This window comes from Trachurus japonicus, chromosome 20 (genome assembly GCF_045865225.1).
Source record: "Trachurus japonicus isolate A0001 chromosome 20, Traja_1.0".
Taxonomy (NCBI): Eukaryota; Metazoa; Chordata; class Actinopteri; order Carangiformes; family Carangidae; genus Trachurus; species Trachurus japonicus.
In genome coordinates, this window is record NC_140926.1 from 17,768,184 (window position 1) to 17,788,143 (window position 19,960).

Below are 19,960 nucleotides of genomic sequence, written 5' to 3' on the forward strand. Positions count from 1 at the left end.
CTCCAATGGCAACCGGGTGAACTCGCTGCCTGTAGGTCGATACTCAACAAGGATAGAAGAAGATGGACTGTCTTCCAGAGAGGGAGATGGCGCAGATAGCGAGACTGCAGGTAGGTAGACACATGGGTAGACACTAGACAGGCAGGCGCGGAGTAAACAAACAGCTGGAGATCTGAAGGTGCGTTCAGGAACTAGAGACAAACCAAACACGACGTAACCGGAGGTTCACGTCCTATTGAAAATTATTTGCACACTAAACCTTCGCTTTCAGGTGCATTATCGAGATTATAATAGCTGTTTTTCAATATAAACTTTTAAAATGAAAAACAACTAATTGAATTAATAAAGCACTGAACCACTGTATTAATCACGTGCCAGCATACACTACTTTTGTAGCTTTATCTGATAGCTGTACACTTCGCAGACTCATTATAATGCATTAATTAGATATATTGTTATATTAGTAGCTATGAAATAACCTATGTATATAAAATACTAGATGGGTAGATCCCATAAAAGCAGCAAAAGGAAGTAGCTACCCAATAAATCTAACTAAAAATTGAAAATCTCATTAAAAAAGACTGAAAAATAACACACACAAAAAATAAAGCTTACTAGTTTATGCACCAAACATGAATTATGAGTTAATTTGCCTGTATCAACAAAAACAAATAGCTTCTTTACTGAAGGGAAGTTTTGAATGCAATACAGTATTATAGTGCTACCACTTCTAAAGGGTCTCTGGCTATTCATTTCATCCCAATCCACTGATTTGTGCAGAGCAGTGTACTTTCTATCAAATTGTCAGATTTGACACAAAACATGCACATGCACATGCTCTTGTCTGTGCCTCTGTTCTTTCAGAGGGATACTGGAGTGCAGAGGCTCAGCTGCCACTTCTCATGGCCTGAGTTCTGCGATGAACGCCGCTGCTTCCATCAAGAGTTTGTGTACGACGTCGCTATGTTTGCAGCAGACTGTGGCCTCCCCTGGCCTGCTGTAATCCAGACCGCTGGGATTGCTAAACGCATTTTCCCACAGCTGGATGGTGAGAACAGACATGTGTTATGAGATTTGGGCGTTGTTTAGTGTTTGAGCTTTTGCTTGCTATCTCAAATCTGATGTTTTACTGAGGTTTGAGTTAATAAACCTCCTCTCAGTCTTAATTATCATCTATCCATCAGGTCTCGACACACCCAACCTCCTGGTCTTGCTGAGAGATTCACTATCTGAATGTTTACCGAACCTCACCTCCGTGCACCGACACAAACTCACCCAGTTCCTCTCAGACACCTGCTCCACCCGGCGGAGACTTTTCCAGGCTGTGGTGAGTGGAGCTGCTCCCGTGTCTATCGCTCAGCTGCACTTGGAGGTGCAGTTGCCACCTACACCCTGCCCTCTTGCACAGGTAAGAACCAGTTAGCAAAGCATGATGATTTCAGCTGCCGCATTTATTTCATCTTTGCCCTGTACTTGTGTCGCAGGGCACGGAAGTGCACGAGTGGGAGCGTCAGTGCCGTCGAGCCCAGCTCACCTCTACCTTGCAGCACAAGGAGGAAGAGCTGACGAGTCTCCGAAATGGCTCAAGGGTTACTATAGGGGATATTCCTGAGGATGTGCACCTGGACAAAGAGGTAAACACCGGGAAATGTGTTTGCATGAGCAGAAAAAGTCAATATCTCTCCCACTCTGTCTTATATTGTGTCCGCCGCTCTCTGCAGGGTGTGTTGGAGCTAGTTCGTGGAGCTCTGAGGGCCAGTGAAGGCCAGATGGTGGAGAGTCTGAAGCGAGAGGCCTCCCTGCTCAGTGACATCTTGCAGCTCAAACTGCAGCAGGCAGCTCTGGCCACCGGGAGGCTCCACACTCCTGTGACTTCCAGTAAAGGAAGCATCAGCAGAGGCTCAGACACACCAGCAAAGGAGAAAAAACAAGCAGCAAAGACTAAACCCAGAGTGAAGTCTGGAAACACAGCTTAAGGTGAGCTCAGTGAATAAAGGTGAAGGGAGCTGCCTAGGACTTGTGAGTGCTTAGGTTTTAATCTACTTATGATGGTGGGATAATCTGTGCAGAACATCTTAACACAAACATCTTAATATCTTAAACAAAACACAACTCTGTCCACACCAGTAAATAATAACATAATTACCTATTAATAAAAAGAACTTTGATTTTTTCCCTTTGTATTAGTATTATTAAGATGTTTACAGTTAATGAGCTATCCTTTTACACAAGATATTATGAACAACCTGAAATTTCTCGATAAAACACGTGCAGTTTCAACAATATTATGCCTCTTCTGTCTTCTGTGTAATTTTCACATTAGCAAATTCATCCTGAGGGTCTGATGGACCCTATGCCAGGCCGGTTTTGACGCCCCTGCACTGCAGTCTATTAAAAAGGAAACATACTCCTGGGATCCCTTTGATTTAGGAGGAAATGCTGCAAAGAAAAACATCATAAATAACATTTAAAAACAATTTTATTATCGGGTCAACATTCATAAATATTTTGCACTGAGGTCACAGCTCCAGCTCTTGAACTGAACACAAAAAAAATATTTAAATATAAATGAAATAAGAAAAACTCATCAAATCATCAAACGAAATTTCTATAACAACTGTACCCCAGCTAAAGTCTTTGAGTGTTTATTACAGTTACTGGTTCATCTCTGACTAAAAGCCAACCGCTTTTGCAGGACAACGCAGCGATTAGCTGCTACGTCAGGTTGGAATCTTTGCAGTATTCATGCATTAATACAAAGACATACAGGTGCATCTCAATAAATTTGAATATCTTGGAAAAGTAGTAGTATTTCAATTCAAATAGTGACACTCATAAATAGATTCATTACACACAGGCTGAAATATTTCATGTATTTATCTCTTTTAATTGTAATGGTTAATATTATGAATATTATTATTATTAGTACCGACCCATGCTGTTCACATTGAACCCTTCTCCACTTCAGCCTTGTTCCTAGTTCTTGTTTGAATACACACATGCTGCAAACCGTGAAGCGTTGCATCTAAATAATTGAGAAACAGTTTAGTTTCTTTATTCATCAGAGTTTATTTTTTTTGTCTTGAAAGTCTTCACAGACTACACAAATACACACATCCTATGGTAATCCATCGATCCACTGCTTGATTATCAAAGGCTTCGCTGAAAACAAATGCACACGACCGGAAGGAGGGTTAGCAAAACAGCAGAGAAGTGACCGGACTTGCAGATGCACTTGCAATGATGCAATTTAAAAAGCGATAAAAGTCGTATTTTGATCAACATTATGTCTCAAATTAATTATTGCACTCGTAAGCCGTGTCACAGTCACAGTGAGATGATGTAGAGTTAGTCGGTTGTTATGGAGAAATAAACCCAGACAGGATGTAGTACAGTATGGATTCATACATCCTGAATAACAGATAAGAAACAACATTGAATCAATAACAACCTCCTCACTCTACATTATCCCTTACATTTATATTTATATAATTCATGCACATACACACATAAGGATATGTTTGAGTAAGTTAGCACAGGCATGAGAAGTACTTTCAGGAGATGTGTTGCTCAGACAGGCGGAGCTGCTTCAGATGACTAGAGAGAAACAGAGAGAAAATGAGAATTAATACGATATTAGTTTTAATTCAATCATTATTTGAATGAAACCTTTGTGACTTAAAGGAACTTGGGGCAGGATCAAGAAATAAGACTCATTATTGACACGATGGCCGTTGCAGCTTGCCATCAACTGAGCCGTTGCGGGAACGCGCATGAACTTTTCACAGCAGTGCAGCCGATGCTGTGACACTGGCTGCAGACACCGCATACTATACTGCAAATACGTAGCCTACTGATTTGGCCAAAATGTAGCAAAATATGTCCAGTGTGCATCTGACCCCGATCTGACCAGTCTACAATATGTAGTTATGTACAGAAAGCATCACATTTACATCAATAAATAAATACCGGTAAATGTTTTACAATGAACCGATCATTTTATTTATGGTTACGGTACACGGCAAAGATACTTCACAACTCTAAAGCGTCTTTGGTTAGGGGTAAGAGGTCTGCACTGTGGGATACAGTACAGTACAGAGCCCCGAGGCAGCGCTGCTCTTCTGTCCAATACACACCTAAAGCTTCACTGTACATTCAAACAAACTAATGTGACTGCCACAGTTGTTATATTTCATCAATGAGACCAACATTTATCTCCTAAAAAGAATTTAACCAGCCGGCAGGAAACCTCTGAAAATCTGTTGGCAAGTTACTCAGGTGAGATTTTGGAGATCTAACTTGACACAACACATACACATGAAAAACTATTCAAACTTAATAAAGTGACGTTATTTCTTTACTCGCTGTGCATAATTTCAGCAAATCTTTATAGATGGGCTAATTAACTTAATCATTAATTTATTTGTGGCCAAACAGTTAGTGGAAGTGTGGCTGTGTTGGTCTCTTGAATTTGAGGGAATTTTAATTTTGATGTAAAATGTGTTTTCAGCCCATTCTTCAGTGGACTATAAGAGGCCTAAAAAAAACCCTCAGGGAACTTACATTTCTTGGTCCATTCAGCTTCAGGGTCAACACAGATTTTTCCCCTACTTGTGCGGAAACTAAAAAAGAAAAGAAAAAAGATGTGTTGAAAATGATGATGAATCTGTGTGTATGTGACTGTGTTTGCACTTACATTAAAGCCTCCACACATGGACCACGGGCATGTTGCACCTTGGGCTCCTGCCCCCCTGTCACATCTGCACTGAGGTCAGCAGCCGAAACCTTCGTGCAGCACGGGGGGAATATTTTTTTGACTGGTAATCGCGCTGAGGAAGACACTAACAGAGAGGGCAGACTGTAAATACAACAGGTGTACTGTAAGATCACACTGCTGTGCCGTGGTGCTGATGTGGATCAAGGCCTCATTACCCGGGCAAAATTAAACAAAGTTAAATTTAAGTTAAAGTATTTTTATGATTTATTTTGCTTTATTTCCCTAGGAATGACAAAACTGAATTATTCTGTTGTGATTCATTTTTCTAAAAGCAGACCTTATTTATTTTATCAGAATTCCCTTATACTGTACAGAGGCTACAGTCCTCGCTGCAGCCAGCCCCGGTTTGAATCCCAAAGTGCGCTCTTTGCTGCAAGCCGCCCAGTCTCCCCATATCCTGCCTACATCTACTTTCCTATCAACATAACGCAAAAAGTAAAAAAAAATCATTACAGTGGTATTCTTTGCATCTCAGCACTAGCTGCCTCTCAGAATGAATGCACATGCAGTTTTTCAGTTATTTCTTCCTGTAAAATGCAGTGAATATATATGACAGCGATACACAGAAGATGTCATATATGATATGTTGTAGTAATTATGTGGTGCTTACCTTGTGTGCACAGACACGAGAGTAGCAGGAGAGTGATGGACATGGTCTTGATGGACATCTTGGACGATGGACTGGCTGCTTGACTGGTCGACCTGTTGACTGGTTCACTGATCAGGCTGCGTCTGCAGAAGCTGATGCAGACATATGGGTTTATTTATTGGTGCCACCAAGATCATCTGGGGGCTGGCTTTGACTGTTGGCGGTGATGACGCACTTCTATGTATAGTGTGTGTGTGTGTGTGTGTGTGTGTGCGTGTGTGTGGTTATCATACCTCCACCCCTCGGACAATCTTTTTCTGCTCTCCGCGCAAATTTAAACCACCAACAAGTAGCATCTTTCTTGGAAACAAACCCAACACTCACACATGGGTGTCATGATTCTTTTTTTGAGAGTGGGTAAATTCAGTGTTTCTTATATGAGCCACGTGCCGCTGTGTGCATATGTTTGACCTCAGTCCGTCATGAAAGTAACACAACAGCTGAGAAGTGCTAACACTTTGAAGCGTCTCTCACTTGTCTCTCAAGGCTTGGTTTCTGTTATTATAGAAGACCTGCGCTGAGTTGGTCTCTTGAATCTGAGGGAATTTGACCCTGATGTAAAATGTACTTTAAGCCTCTTCTTCAGTGGACTTAACCATGAGGCCTGAATGTTTCTTATGCAGTTACATCATTAGTTGCATCACAGTTACAAAATTCAGTTTTTCCTTGCATATACAGTACTATACAGCCCTTGTTACATTCCTCCTTCGATCCTGAGGTTTACAATCAGAGTTAAGTAACTTGATGTTAGAGGGCACAAACAGTAGCTTGAGGCAGTTTCCCTGAGTTTGTTTGAGAACAGTGAACAGATGCTGGAAAGGAGCTAATAAAATGTATTGTATGATTTCTCCAAACTATACAATTGAGTACTTGTGTACATACATTGTACTAAATGAGCAATCTTAAATTTTATTTGAACTCAGTGAATAACTGCATGAGTCTATACATAAATAGAAAATAATACTCTACAAGTTGGATGATGCTGATAAAACACTGAGAGGATGCTAATAGGACATTTTGTAAGCTATCTCTGATGGGGGTTGCACAGCCAGCCATACATCATGTTGATACATCATGTTAAAACGGCTCCCTCTGCCTGCCGTTACGCCATAACACTAATGGACTACCACACTAAACGGCCTGAGCTTACCTTCTCCCACGGTGCCATGACAGCAGATGTTACAAGATGTAAAGCTGTATTGTTTACAGAGAGAGGAGATGTTGTGTTCTGTAATTCTATTACGTCTATTACGAGTGCCACTAGGAGGCACCACTGAATAATACAGGGCCATATACATATGAAGAAGTGGTGTTGTGATGCTCGTTCTTCCTGTTGAGCACATTCAGAGTAAAGTTTCCTTGAAAGATGCAAAGTTTGCAGTTATTCCCAATTGCACCACACAGACAAAGGGTGGAAGGAAGTCAGATCAGATCAGATACAGATGCACAGACAAAGAAAAAGAGAAAAACACTGGTTGTGAGATCGAAGGTGCAGCTTTTATTTTTGACAAATATTTTCATCGTTACAAAGATTTAAAATAAATAAATAACTCTAAATCTTTTACCTGTTACAATTTCACAAATGTACTCGTTGACTTTTAACAGGACACTGTCATAAAGTTAGATGTAAACATTTGATAAAGATAAAGTTTACAATAAATAAACTAATACTCCTCTCACCGCAGGTCAATTAAATTAAACTAATAAATATTTTTCACTCATTGAAAGAAACTAAATATTCAGTATAAATAAAAGATTGAACAGAATTCTATTCGGCAAGTGCTCTCTTAAACATGTTTTGGATCATAAATAGTGAACTTCCTATTAAAATTCAGGTGTTGTGGAAATGGTGCCGGTCTACTGGCTGTCCTCTTGTGATGTGGAGGATGAAGGAAGGGGAGCAGAGGACGTGATGAGGGAGAGGAGGGAGGTGGAGGATGGAGGGGCCGTGGTCGTCTGTGACTGCCTGTGAGATGGAGAACAAAAACATGTGTGAGACCTCGAGCTGAAAGAAGTTACCTGAATAAATAAGGAACAAAGTGAGTGTGTGATGAACTCTGATGTGAGACTCACCTGAACTCCTTGATCTTGTTGAGCACCCAGGGAGCTTTGACCGCAGCGCAGTACAGACCCGACTCTGTCTGGAAGCTGCAGGAATGAAATGCAACTTTAGTTTACAAGCTGGTGTGAGTTCAGTATTAAAAGACCAGTACGTGAATTCCTATAGTTTTAAATAGCCGATGCTGCAGCATCAAACAATCCTTTTACTTACATCACAGCTCTGACACAGGGTGGGTTGTGTCTCTGGATCAAGTATCCCAAGACTGGTTCAGTGATCTCCTGGGTGGTGACGGTCTGACAGCAGGACGCCAGCTTCTCATCTGAAGGTGGGAAGAAAAATGCACGAGTTAATTTACAATCATGATAATAATGATTTTAATAGCTCTTCAGACTTTGAATCCTTGTAGCTTGTTTATTCAAATCTTGATCTTACTTATTGATGCAGACTCAGTGAGAGCCACCAGGACAATGGCGACCAGCGCACATTTAAGCAGAGATCCACAGTTGGCCATTTTTCAGAAAGGATAAGATGAGATCTTCGACTGAGTAGAGTCTCTTGTTGGGGTTTCTTCTGCTGTCCTTGCTTGCTGAACTGAAAAGTGTCTGAAGGGTCCAGATATTTAAGGTCTGAAAAGCAGAAGTAACGCCTCCGGTTAGTCATCATTCTTCCTCTTTTTTCTTTTTTCCATCTTCTTTCTTCATTTCTGTGAATAGCCAGCTAATTTACGGGGGGTTTCCAATGAAATGGTCAACCTTTCACTGACAGGAAACACTTTCACCGGGGTTTCGTTTGGAAAATGAAGTCAGGGTTTTCCTAATTATTAGGGGTAGGCTACTGAGCCCTGGAAGGGTGACGGGGGTCTTATCAGTTTGTTTCAGTATACAGACAGTTATGAGCCAGTCATCACATGGAATGCAAACTGGTCACAGCTCAGTGGAAATCTGCCTTACTGGAAAAAAAAGTTTTTCTCATGAATTTATTATAGATAAAATATGTGAAAACATTTTTTTTTTGTGTTCAAGATGGAATGAGAAAATTTTAAGGAAGTTTGTGACGTTTATGTCAGAGTGTTGGGCAATCGCTCTGGGCAGGACATGTTATGACATGCAGTCACAGTGTATTCCAGCCCAGTGACACACATACACGTCACGGCGTGAGCCCCCAACATTACATAACATTGGTGGGTCGGGGTCTGAACAAAATGCATGCTGGGAAGTCTGCAATAACATGCTGGTGGTGGTTCTAATACACCAAAATTGAAGTTAGTTACAAGATAGTTGAAAGTTGCAGGAATGATCATGTTATTTATTATAATCAGTGGAGGTCGCGGCACAAGTGAGTCTGCAAGAGGACACTGCGGGTCCAGTACAGGGGGTGCAGTTTAAACGAACTGGAAACCACAATGACAACAAAGTCAAAGGACAGAAAATGGGGGCAATTGAAAAGAAATGTGGCAAATGTGGGAGAACATAGCATAATGGAGATGAAAAGTGTCCTAGCTCTCGTTTGAATACAGCCATACCGCCGCATACCATGAAGTATTACGTATGAATAATTGAGATTAAGCACAGTTCTGTTTCTTTATTGATCAGAGTTGATTTTTTTCCTTCTTGAAAGTCTTTAAATGTTTTGTTCGGTAAAGAAATGAATAGAGTTCATGGGTTTAGTTAACATGTCTTCCACCTGCCTACACTGGTTTTGAGCTGGTTGACTACGACTAATGATTATCGCCATGATCCAGTTCCTCAAACTTTTAAACAGGACAGCTTCAAACAATACACACTGATTTGTTGGTATATTGATTGAGTTTAAAAACATGTTACGTTCAATAAAGAAAATCTCAATTAAACAGAAGTTAATGTTCATAAGTCGTAAATCCAGTACTGACAAACCACCAGTGTTATTTCATACATCTGCCACTAGAGGGAAATAACCACCAAACTAATTTAAACCTACATAACATTGAGGAAAGTGGTTATTAATCCAGTTGCACCGCATCCTCAGAGAGGTGGTTGTGTCAGCAGACCATGATGGTTTCAATAAAAACTAAACACATGTAACCTTGAAACCATGAAAGGAGGATTTATTACAGGACCAAGGATTCAGAGTCTCAACTAACAACCACAGAAAGAGAAACTCCACTGTCACATCAGTGTTGTCATGTTTATCCCCTGAATTCAAAGGTTAGGCTTTAGTAATCAAAAAGAGTTCAGTCAGTAAAGAGAAGCAATATATATTTATATTCATATGTATTTATATTTATATAATTAATGCACATACACACTTAAATACAGGATATGTTTAAGTAAGTTAACATAGACATGAGAAGTATTTCAAGGAGATTGTTACAGTAGAAAAATGTGAAAGAGAGACATGTGGTTCAATATTCTGTGTTGTGGAGTTTCTTGGAGAGCAGCAGGTCAATGTGTTGCTCAGACAGGCGGAGCTGCTTCAGATGACTAGAGGGTAGAAACAGAGAGAAAATCTGAATTAACACTTCATTAGTTTTAATCATTATTATTTGAATGAATCCTTTATTTCTTCATCTTGAACTATGCTGCAGCATTTCCTGTGTTACTGTAATGTGTGGTTTTTCACGAGCAGCGCTCCCAGATCAGTGCTACGGTTCACACACCACAGAGGCACTGATCTAGGGAGTAGTAACACCTCCAGATGTTACTGCTCATGGTTTCGGCATCTGTATCTCACTGGTTTCCTCTGTTTAGTGAATCAGAGCAGAAACGCTGCAACAGGACCTGCTTGAATTTTTAGAGAATTCATAATTTCAGCAAATCTTTATAGATGGGCTAATTAAAGCAGAAGTAAGCGATCCGGTCATTTTGGCTAACTTCTTGTCAGCCAATGGAGTTAGCAGTCCCCGCCCTCGTCCCTACGTCACCCCCCTTTATGCCGTTCTCTCTCCTCATTGGATAAAGGTTGTAGGATACAAGGAAAGTTTTCTCCTCGGCTTACAGCAGAGCAGAGTGACTGACAGACCCGTGTTTCAGACCAAACACTCTATGTAAGTGATTGCCGTCGGAAGATATAAATATTTAAGACTTATATTAACACAAACATTCCGCTTACTTCTGCTTTAACTTATTCATTAATTTATTCGTGGCCAAATGGTTGGGGGAAGTGTGGCTGTGTTGGTCTCTTGAATTTGAATTTTGATGCAAAATGTATTTTCAGATCTTTCTTCAGTGGACTTAACCATGAGGCCTAAATGTTTCTTACATCATTAGTTGTATTACAGTTATAAACTTTAGTTTTTCCTATAGTATAACAGTGAGTGCTACATTGCTCTTTTGGTCCAAACAACCCTCAGGGAACTTACATTTCTTGGTCCATTCAGCTTTAGGGTCAACACAAGCTTTTCCCTGGGTTGTGCGGAAACTAAAGAAGAAAAGATAAAAGACATGTTGAAAATGATGATGAGTCTGTGTGTATGTGTGAGTGTAGAAGAGACTGTGTTTGCTCTTACATTAAAGCCTCCACACATCTACCACGGGCAGGTTGATACACCGGATTCTGTTTCGCAATTGCACTAATGTCAGTGGGCGAAACCTTTGTGCAGCACGGGGAGACTATTGAATCAGTTGGGAATCGCCCTGAGAGACACAAACAGAGAGGGCAGACTGTAAATACAACAGGTGTAAGCAGATCACATGGCCTGCTGTGCTGGTGCTGATGTGGATCAGTGATGATCAGTGATGAGGCCTTCATCACCCGGGCAACCAGAGGTCATGTCGCTGCTCTCTGGGCTCCTTATCATCTGTAGATTTGACTCTGGTTCTGATTATTTTAGTTGAGACAGCTTTTATGTTGTTAAATCCCAAAAATAAAGTTTTCTTTTTCTTGAGCGCTCTAGATATTTATCTCTTTATCTTGGGAAAACTGAGGAAATAAAATGTAGTATGATTGTATTTCCACTAATGCACAGAATTATGTACATACAGTTTAAAAATATATACGGTATATATTTCTCCTGTAAAATGCAGTGAATATATATGACAGCGATACACAGAAGATGTAGTATGTTGTAGTAATTATGTGGTGCTTACCTTGTGTGCACAGACACACTGAGAGCAGGAGGAGAGCGATGGACATGGTCTTGATGGACATCTTGGACGATGGACTGGCTGCTTGACTGGTCGACCTGTTGACTGGTTCACTGATCAGGCTGCGTCTGCAGAAGCTGATAAACATATGGGTTTATTTATTGGTGCCACCAAGATCATCTGGGGGCTGGCTTTGACTGTTGGCGGTGATGACGCACTTCTATATGTATGTATAGTGTGTGTGTGTGTGTGTGTGTGTGTGTGTGTGTGTGTGTGTGTGTGTGGTTATCACACCTCCACCCATCATTAGATCTTTTTCTGCTCTCTGCGCAAATTTAAACCACCGACAACAAGTAGCATCTTTCTTGGAAACAAACCCAACACACACACACACACACACACACACACACACACACACGTGTCATGACTGCTTTTCTTTAGTAATTAGCAACAAAACCACACTAAGGCCATAACTGGACTCTGCGTCACTGGAAATTATTTTTTATTTGCCTTTGTGACCTCAAGGTTGAATTAGTTTGTTTTAATTCAGTGATATTTTCACCATCTTGTACCAGGGTTCCTCGGGGTCCTTGACATCTTTGAATGTTTGTGAATTAGAGAGAGAGAAAAAACAAACTCTTGGATGTTTTTGCACAGAAAGAAATTGTAAAATCTCATGTAAAATGTTTTGTTTTAAGTGACAAATGTTTTAAGCCTCTTTTCCAGTGGACTTAACCACGAGGCCTGAATGTTTCTTATGCAGTTACATCATTAGTTGCATTACAGTTATAAAATTCAGTTTTTCCCGTGTGCTATATTGCTCTTTCGGTCCTGAGGTTTACCATCAGAGTTGAGTAACTTGATGTTAGAGGGAACAAACAGTAGCTTGAGGCAGTTTCATTTGCACTTTGGCACCGTAAGTCATCTTCCTGATGGCAGAGGTTTGCAGTCAGAGAGACGGTTTAGTCATGAGCTGATGGTTTCACTACTACCGGCTCACACAGCTTCTGTGTAGACTGTTGCATAAGGGGCAACCTGCCTCATGATTTAAAGGACCCTGAGAAAATGAATCTTAGACTTTATTTGAACTCAATGAACAACTGGTACATCATGTTATTGAACCAGATGTACACACAGAGATAACGCCATCTGTTACTTAGATGACTTATTTCATAAACCACATAGAGTTGGTTTTCATAGAGCATAATTTAGATTTTCTGCTCAAGCCCATGACGGCCGGGCCGGACTAGGATTCCCCCTTTCTGTCAGAGAAACACTGATTTTTAATATAAAACGTCCGCATTGTAATTTTATGTGTTTAATCAGGTCTGTTTTTGAGGACTCTGTTGATCAGTTCTTTTTAAAAAGCTATTTTTTCCCCAACTCCACACACACACACACACACACACACACACACCAGTGCTGCTGTAAAAAAAAAAAACAGGCCACTGCAGGTGTGGAGTTAAGTTAAAGTTAAAGATACTTTATTAATCCTTTGCAGGAAATTACAATGTTACCAGCAGCAGAAGACAACACAAGACCACAAGCACGCATCATCATGCACAAAAAATACACAATAATACAATAACAACAATATTGCACAACCCGTTACAAACTTATGTCAGAGAATAAGAGCAGCAAAAGTCTAAAATGCTATTTAAAAAGAAGTAAAAGTGGCAAAGTCAAAAATAAGATTTTTAAAAAGGAGGGAGAGACGCTGTCACACGATTAAGAGAAGCTAAATGGCATATGCACATGATTACTGTGAGTTAAAAAGCCTAATGGCAGCTGGTAAAAAAGACTTGAGGTTCCTCTCAGTTCTACATTTGGGAGGGATTAGCCTGTTGCTGTGTGAGCTCAGTCTGAAGGCCTCAAGGGCGTGGAGTGGGTGCCTGTCGTTGTTCAGGATGGAGTTCAATTTCCTCAACATCCTCATGTTTGCAACCTGCTCCACGCTGTCCTGGGGGGTGCCAATGGTGGAGCTGGCCTTTTTGATCAGCTTGTTCAGCCGATTCCGGTCAGAAGTACGGGCTCCGGCCCCCCAACACACCACACAAAAGAAAAGAGCACTTGCCACTACAGACTTATAAAAGGAACAGAGCAGAGGCTGACAAATGTTAAAAGACTGCAGCCGTCTGAGGAAAAACAGTCTGCTCTGCCCTTTTTTGTAGACTGCCTCCATGTGGCTGGACCAGTCCATTTTGTTGTCCAGCAGCACACCCAGGTATTTATATGTGGAGACAGTTTCTACGTCTGTGCCCAGTATAGTGACAGGGAGTGGGTTTTTAGGTCTTGTCCTTCTAAAGTCAAGGACCATTTCTTTAGTCTTTGTGGTGTTGATCTTCAGGTTGTTGAGGGTGCACCAGTCCCCAAAATCCCTGACTGTGCTCCTGTATTCCCTCTCACATCCCCCCTTAATGCAGCCCACAACAGCAGAGTCATCTGAGTATTTTTGCAGAAAGCAGGTGCTTGAATTGAGTTGTTCCCATTCTTCCAGTAAAGCATCAGGTCGATCTCATTGTACACATCTACACAGAGAGGGAGGGAGGGAGAGAGAGGGGGGGTGACATGGAAAACAAGAAAGATGAGAAGGGATTAAAGAGAACGGTTGTGTTTTATAAAAGGTTATCCACTCAATGAAAATATGAAGGCTGAAACATGAACTTTGCTCATAGTTACTATAAATAAGATAAAAAAAACAAACAAACAAGTAAACCACCCACCAAAACCTGCAGAACCACGAGCATGTAGGACGAGGTATTTGAACCAGTTGCCTGTCATTTAACCATGTAATATGAATGTTGTAAAATGTGTCAAACCTTTACTCTCTCTCCACTAACCTCTAACAGGAACATAAACCCACTCAGGCTTTCATGCTCTCGGCATAGTCACAGTTTTTTGTCCACAAACACTGACCTCAGGTTTCATTTGTATGGGTCTGCAGAAGTTCATCAACATACGCACAGACCACCTTCCACCACAACATCAGTGTACAGCACTGTTTGCACCAATATAGCATTTGTCTTCATTTTTTGTCTTGTCTAACCCGTTGTTTTTTTGTTGATGGGTGATTGAGGCTGATTGGATTTCTTGGTTTCCCTCATCAAACTCATCAAATACACAATCCAACAACTCCAAAACCTTCTTATGGAAAAGTTGTGACCTGCACATTCACCACGCTATGAGATAATAATGGAACGTTACGAGACAGAGTCAAACGCAGCGACTGCTTGCCGGAAAACTGCCCCCGACAGGGAACGCGCATGTCCACCACAGAAACCTTAGTAGTTCCTATAGATGTTTCGACCACAGGAAACAGAAAATAAATTTCATTCCTGGTAGTAGCGGTAGTACTTCCTCAAAGATTCAGGAACTTTTAGGATGTGGTCAGTGTACTGAACATCTATGACTGGATGAGTTCTTGCAGCATTTCACCCGCCGATAAATTCAAACTGTCTTCTCTCCTTTCTCATGATGTCAAGGCCATCAGAGCATCTGTCCTCAGGGTCTGTGAGGAGGGTCCTTATGGCTCTAGTTGTATGTTGGACAGGAGAATGAATTGAGGACATGAGGTAGAGTGCTGTTGACTGCTGACACAGTTTAAGTTCAGCTGTAGCCTGTTCCTGTCTACATGACAAAGTGTCCTCAGATAAGACAGTAAACCGTCATGGGGCATCAGGCCTGCACCTTACACTGTGGTTTGATGGCATCGGTTTGTGAGTGTTGACTGGCGAACAAAAGACAAGTGTAGCCGACGTCATATCTGGCCCTCTACGTTGTGTTTCTCACGGCCTGCCCTAGGTGGGGTTCGATCCCACGACCTCCCGCACCGGAGGCGACGATGCTAACCTCTTCGCCAAGAGGTTGACAACCACTTGGCAGGTTGGTTAGCACGTCTTTTTTTTATGGGTGGAGTGAGTGCACATCCGTTACACAAGCAGTGGTCACACCATGGTTAAACCTGAGAGACATAAAAGAGGAGATTGTTTGCTTGTTTTGGTGGGTGACTATACCAGACGGGACGCAGGCGGGGTGGGACGCTCTCACTCAAACAGGAGCCACCTCCTGGTTCGTATGAAGGCCCTGGGAGTCACGTGATTTACGGTACAAGATGTATGTAAGACATGCTCTGGGTCTGACTCAGGTGTCAAACTGAGTGGGCCAGTGTAGGAGGATGGTGGTGAGTTCAGAGGCAGCGTGATGTTTTAACACTTAAACAGAGGCGGGGACGAGCAAGGCTCTCAGTCATTAGGCTAAAAATAGAAATGTGAAAATCAAAGGAATTTCTGCTCCTGGAAACATCACAGGAATTAATGTCGATAAATGTTTTTACTCTAGAGTTACAGTAAAAATGGCTAAGTTGTATGTTTATTCCAACCAGTGGTACATTGAACTTTTTAGTCATAATGAGGCTTTTTCTTCATCAGAACTTGTCGTTATCTTCTGATACTTGACTTTGGTACTTCGCCAGTCTGAATGAAATTTTACAGACCGGTGGAGGGGCGTTCAGTAGCTATGTCCTCAACACTGAGCAGACATTCATTGCTTGAGTGTTAACACGTTTTCATATAGGTTCACCAACCACAAAGACCACACATGCAACAGGAAAATGTCTACATCTCAGTTTCCTCTTCACATGCAAGAGAGACAGCGTTTGACACCTGGTAGATCACTGTGTCTTGAAGCCGAGGTTAACATACTTTTTGTTTTCTTTTGTGCTAGTTTCAACACTTTTCAAGAGTAGAGTTTTTTACTCAGGATACATAGACAGTGTCAGTCAGACACAATGCTGCACTTGTTTGCTTTCTCATCTTCACACACACATTTAAAGTGGGAGGGGCCAGTCACATGGTTGGTTGTGTGAGATCACGGTAGTTTTGGGGCCTTCCCAGCTCCAATGTTGCCAAGTTCCCACTGTTGTAAAAACAGACACCCTGCTGCCTTTAAAGCTGGCCTGTGGAGTTTATACATATAAAACAATGTCCCTTACATTGCAGCCACTGCCAAACGACTTATTAGGATGATCATTGAACGCATCTCCACCACACAACAGTCCCTGGTTTACCCAGGAGCGCAATTGCCTCTGAGGAGCGACTTTCCCGCGCTGTCGCACAGGGAATTACGCATGCAACGCAACACGTTCGGATTTGACGTAGGGTTTAGAGCGCTGGTAAACAGAAGAGAAGAAGAACATGTTATCTTATTTTTGTCTAGTCTGATATGCAGCCGGTGGAAGCACTGACACTGCAGCCACCGGAGCGGAGGAGACCCGACGGCGGATTCGTCCCGCCTCTCTCCCCCCCGACACGCACCGCACCGTAACTGGAGAGATCCGCCCGGTGAGCGTTCAGAGTCGACCACCGTACCCCCCGCCCCCCCTCTCGCTGACCTCCGCGGTCCTGGACCGCACAGGTACCAGGAGACCAAGACCCCCTGTCATGTCGGTCCTCCACCCTCTCTGATCCGCCGCTAGTTGCCAGAGCCCCGCGGAGCCCAGTCTCTCCCTCCTCTCCCACACTTCAGCACCTGTCCTGGGCTACAGCTTGGCTCGCTCCACCGTCCTTTACTTTTGAAGTAGCTATAACTAATAATAATGCAACGTATAGCCTAACTATACACGCGTATGAGTGATCAGAACAGTAAATTGTTTACACTACTTTTAAAAGGAGTAAAGTCATTTAAAACGAGGAGCGAGCCGAGCCGACACGGTGCAGCCCAGGACAGGTGCTGAAGTGCGGATGAGAGGAGTGGACAGACCGGGCAGGAGCAATACAGAGGCGTCTCGTCAGTCCTCGGCCGTCTTTAATGTCCCGAGACACCCCTTTCAATCTGTTTCAGGTTATTTGTTTGTGTTTAGGGAGGCTATATTTGCTTAGAATATTTTTTGGCAACCAGAAAAGCAATGTTTGACCCGGCGTGGCGGCGCCATCACACTCGCTCGCAAAAAAAAAAAGACAAGAAAAAAGGAAAGAAAAAACGCACTTACACACATTTTGGAGGAGGGAAGCGCGTCACAGCATCATTTTTATTAAATCATAGTTTTCTCTAAATTAAGACAGTGTGCGGGACTATTTTTCACCCAGCCCCCCCCCCCAAAATGTAGGCCTATGTATAAAAATATGAAAATAAATTGCGTGTAGGCCTAGATATCGTTTAGGGATTTTTTTTTTTTTTTTTTTTTACTAAACGTTTACAGTTTCATTCCGTGTAAACGTTTACACATGTATAAGGTCACACCCCTAAATAAATGCCAAAGCTGAATGACCACAACTTTTTTTTCTCTTCCTACTTCGCCAGTCACCTGGTTGCCTGGTTACCTGCACTTGCCGTTCGGGGAGGGAGGGAGGGAAGGGGGGGTTCAACGTCATCGAACGGCGCAGGCTGACTGTTGCAGTAGCCTACTCGAAAAAAAACACGGCTGATGGCTCGTAATGAGCAGAACTCCACAGGGCAGCTTTAAGCCAAGAGCATGATAAACCTGCACAGGTATTATACATAGGCTGATCAGCATCGCTCCTGTGCAGCGAAACAATATTTGTCCTAAGTTGCTTTTAATTTGGTGTGCTCTCATACATACATACCCAACAACAATCAGTGTGTGAATTATTAGGGGTGGAAACCTGTTGCTGAGTTTGAGTTTGAATTGAACTTATTTTTGTTTCCTCTGCACTGAAATATTTGGAGGTGAAATGTTCACATTGGGAGAGTTAACGCTGTAACCGTTAACCACAGCAGCCACATGATGTTTCATGTTCGATCTTTAGCTCGATAACATTTTTAAAAAAGAAGAAAAAAAAAAACCCTTAAGGGTGGAAGGAAGTCAGGTCGGATACATACACAGATAAAGAAGAAGAGAAAAACACTGGTTGTGAGATCGAAGGTGCAACTTTTATTTCTGAGCAATATTTCCATCGTTACAAAGATTTAAAATAAATAAATAACTCTTAACATTTTACCCGTTACAATTTCACAAATGAACTCTTTAACATGACACTGTTCATAAGGTTTCACAGAGATGTAAACATTTAAAAAAAGATAAAGTTTCCAATAAATAAACTAATACGCCTCTCACAGCAGGTCAATTAAATTAAACTAATAAATATTTTTCACTCATTGAAAGAAACTAAATATTCAGTATAAATAAAAGATTGAACAGAATTCTATTCGGCAAGTGCTCTCTTAAACATGTTTTGGATCATAAATAGTGAACTTCCTATCAAAATTCAGGTGTTGTGGAAGTGGTGCCGGTCTACTGGCTGTCCTCTTGTGATGTGGAGGATGAAGGAAGGGGGGCAGAGGATGAAGGAAAGGGGGCAGAGGATGAAGGAAGGGGTGCAGAGGTCGAAAGGGGGGCAGTGGATGAAGGAAGGGGGGCAGAGGATGTGATAAGGGAGAGGAGGGAGGTGGAGGATGGAGGGGCCGTGGTCGTCTGTGACTGCCTGTGAGATGGAGAACAAAAACATGTGTGAGACCTCGAGCTGAAAGAAGTGAATGAATACGGAACAAAGTGAGTGTGTGATGAACTCTGACGTGACGTGAAACTCACCTGAACTCCTTGATCTTGTTGAGCACCCAGGGAGCTTTGACCGCAGCGCAGTACAGACCCGACTTTGTCTGGAAGCTGCAGGAATGAAATGCAACTTTAGTTTGGTACTAAAAGACCAGTACATAAATAGCCGATGCTGCAGCGTTGTTTCAGCGCTTACTGTAACAATCCTTTAACTTACATCACAGCTCTGACACAGGGTGGGTTGTGTCTCTGGATCAAGTATCCCAAGACTGGTTCAGTGATCTCCTGGGTGGTGACGGTCTGACAGCAGGATGCCAGCTTCTCAGCTGAAGGTGGGAAGAAAAATGCACGAGTTAATTTACAATCATGATAATAATGATTATCTTAACAGCTCTTCAGACTTTGAATCCTTGTAGCTTGTTTAAATCTTGATCTTACCTGCTGATCCAGACTTAGTGAGAGCCACCAGGACAATGGCGACCAGCGCACATTTAAGCAGAGATCCACAGTTGGCCATTTTTCAGAAAGGATAAGAGATAAGATCTTCGACTGAGTAGAGTAGTCTCTTGTTGGGGTTTCTTCTGCTGTCCTCTCCAGAGAGCTTGCTGAACTGACAAGTGTCTGAAGGGTCCAGATATTTAAGGTCTGAAAAGCAGAAGTAACGCCTCCGGTTAGTCATCATTCTTCCTCTTTTTTTTTTTTCCTTTTTTCCATCATCTTTCTTCATCTTTGTGAATGGCCGGCTAATTTACAGGGGGTTTCCATGAAATGGTCAACCTCTCACCGGCAGGAAACACTTTCATCGGGGTTTCGTTTGGAAAATGAAGTCAGGGGTTTTTCCTCTTTATTTGGGGCACTGAGCCCTGGAAGCCCTGAGGTCGGGTTCAAGTTAGAACTGGTC

General features: G+C 42.1%; 3 protein-coding genes across 6 annotated transcripts; 1 reads left to right on the plus strand and 2 right to left on the minus strand.

The window, feature by feature from the left end:
* The first annotated feature begins 29 nt into the window (after positions 1–29).
* Positions 30–2,096, plus strand: c20h8orf74 (chromosome 20 C8orf74 homolog). 2 transcript variants are annotated; one of them, XM_085762694.1, is made up of 5 exons: positions 30–110; positions 865–1,048; positions 1,161–1,408; positions 1,485–1,634; positions 1,722–2,096. In XM_085762694.1, the coding sequence occupies exons 1-5, from the start codon at positions 63–65 to the stop codon at positions 1,974–1,976; spliced, it is 885 nt and encodes a 294-aa protein (XP_085618820.1). In that variant the 5' UTR covers positions 30–62; the 3' UTR covers positions 1,977–2,096. The 2 variants fall into 2 exon arrangements, with proteins under 2 accessions (XP_085618820.1, XP_085618821.1); XM_085762695.1 differs by having other exon boundaries at positions 1,185–1,408; positions 1,722–2,088.
* Positions 2,097–6,942: 4,846 nt separating this feature from the next.
* LOC146966780 (uncharacterized) lies at positions 6,943–19,686 on the minus strand. Of its 3 annotated transcripts, none has more exons than XM_085763486.1 (4): positions 19,498–19,682; positions 7,699–7,807; positions 7,500–7,574; positions 6,943–7,392 (listed from the first exon to the last, which is right to left on the minus strand). In XM_085763486.1, the coding sequence occupies exons 1-4, from the start codon at positions 19,574–19,576 to the stop codon at positions 7,284–7,286; spliced, it is 372 nt and encodes a 123-aa protein (XP_085619612.1). In that variant the 5' UTR covers positions 19,577–19,682; the 3' UTR covers positions 6,943–7,283. The 3 variants fall into 3 exon arrangements, with proteins under 3 accessions (XP_085619612.1, XP_085619611.1, XP_085619610.1); XM_085763485.1 differs by lacking the exon at positions 19,498–19,682 and adding an exon at positions 7,921–8,075 and having other exon boundaries at positions 6,957–7,392; XM_085763484.1 differs by lacking the exons at positions 6,943–7,392; positions 7,500–7,574; positions 7,699–7,807 and adding exons at positions 18,425–18,988; positions 19,096–19,170; positions 19,277–19,385 and having other exon boundaries at positions 19,498–19,686.
* On the minus strand, positions 9,579–11,729 carry LOC146966781 (uncharacterized). Its single transcript, XM_085763487.1, has 4 exons — positions 11,553–11,729; positions 10,973–11,099; positions 10,826–10,884; positions 9,579–9,947 (listed from the first exon to the last, which is right to left on the minus strand). Exons 1-4 carry the CDS (start codon positions 11,695–11,697, stop codon positions 9,940–9,942), a joined length of 339 nt encoding a protein of 112 aa, XP_085619613.1. The 5' UTR covers positions 11,698–11,729; the 3' UTR covers positions 9,579–9,939.
* Positions 19,687–19,960: the final 274 nt, after the last annotated feature.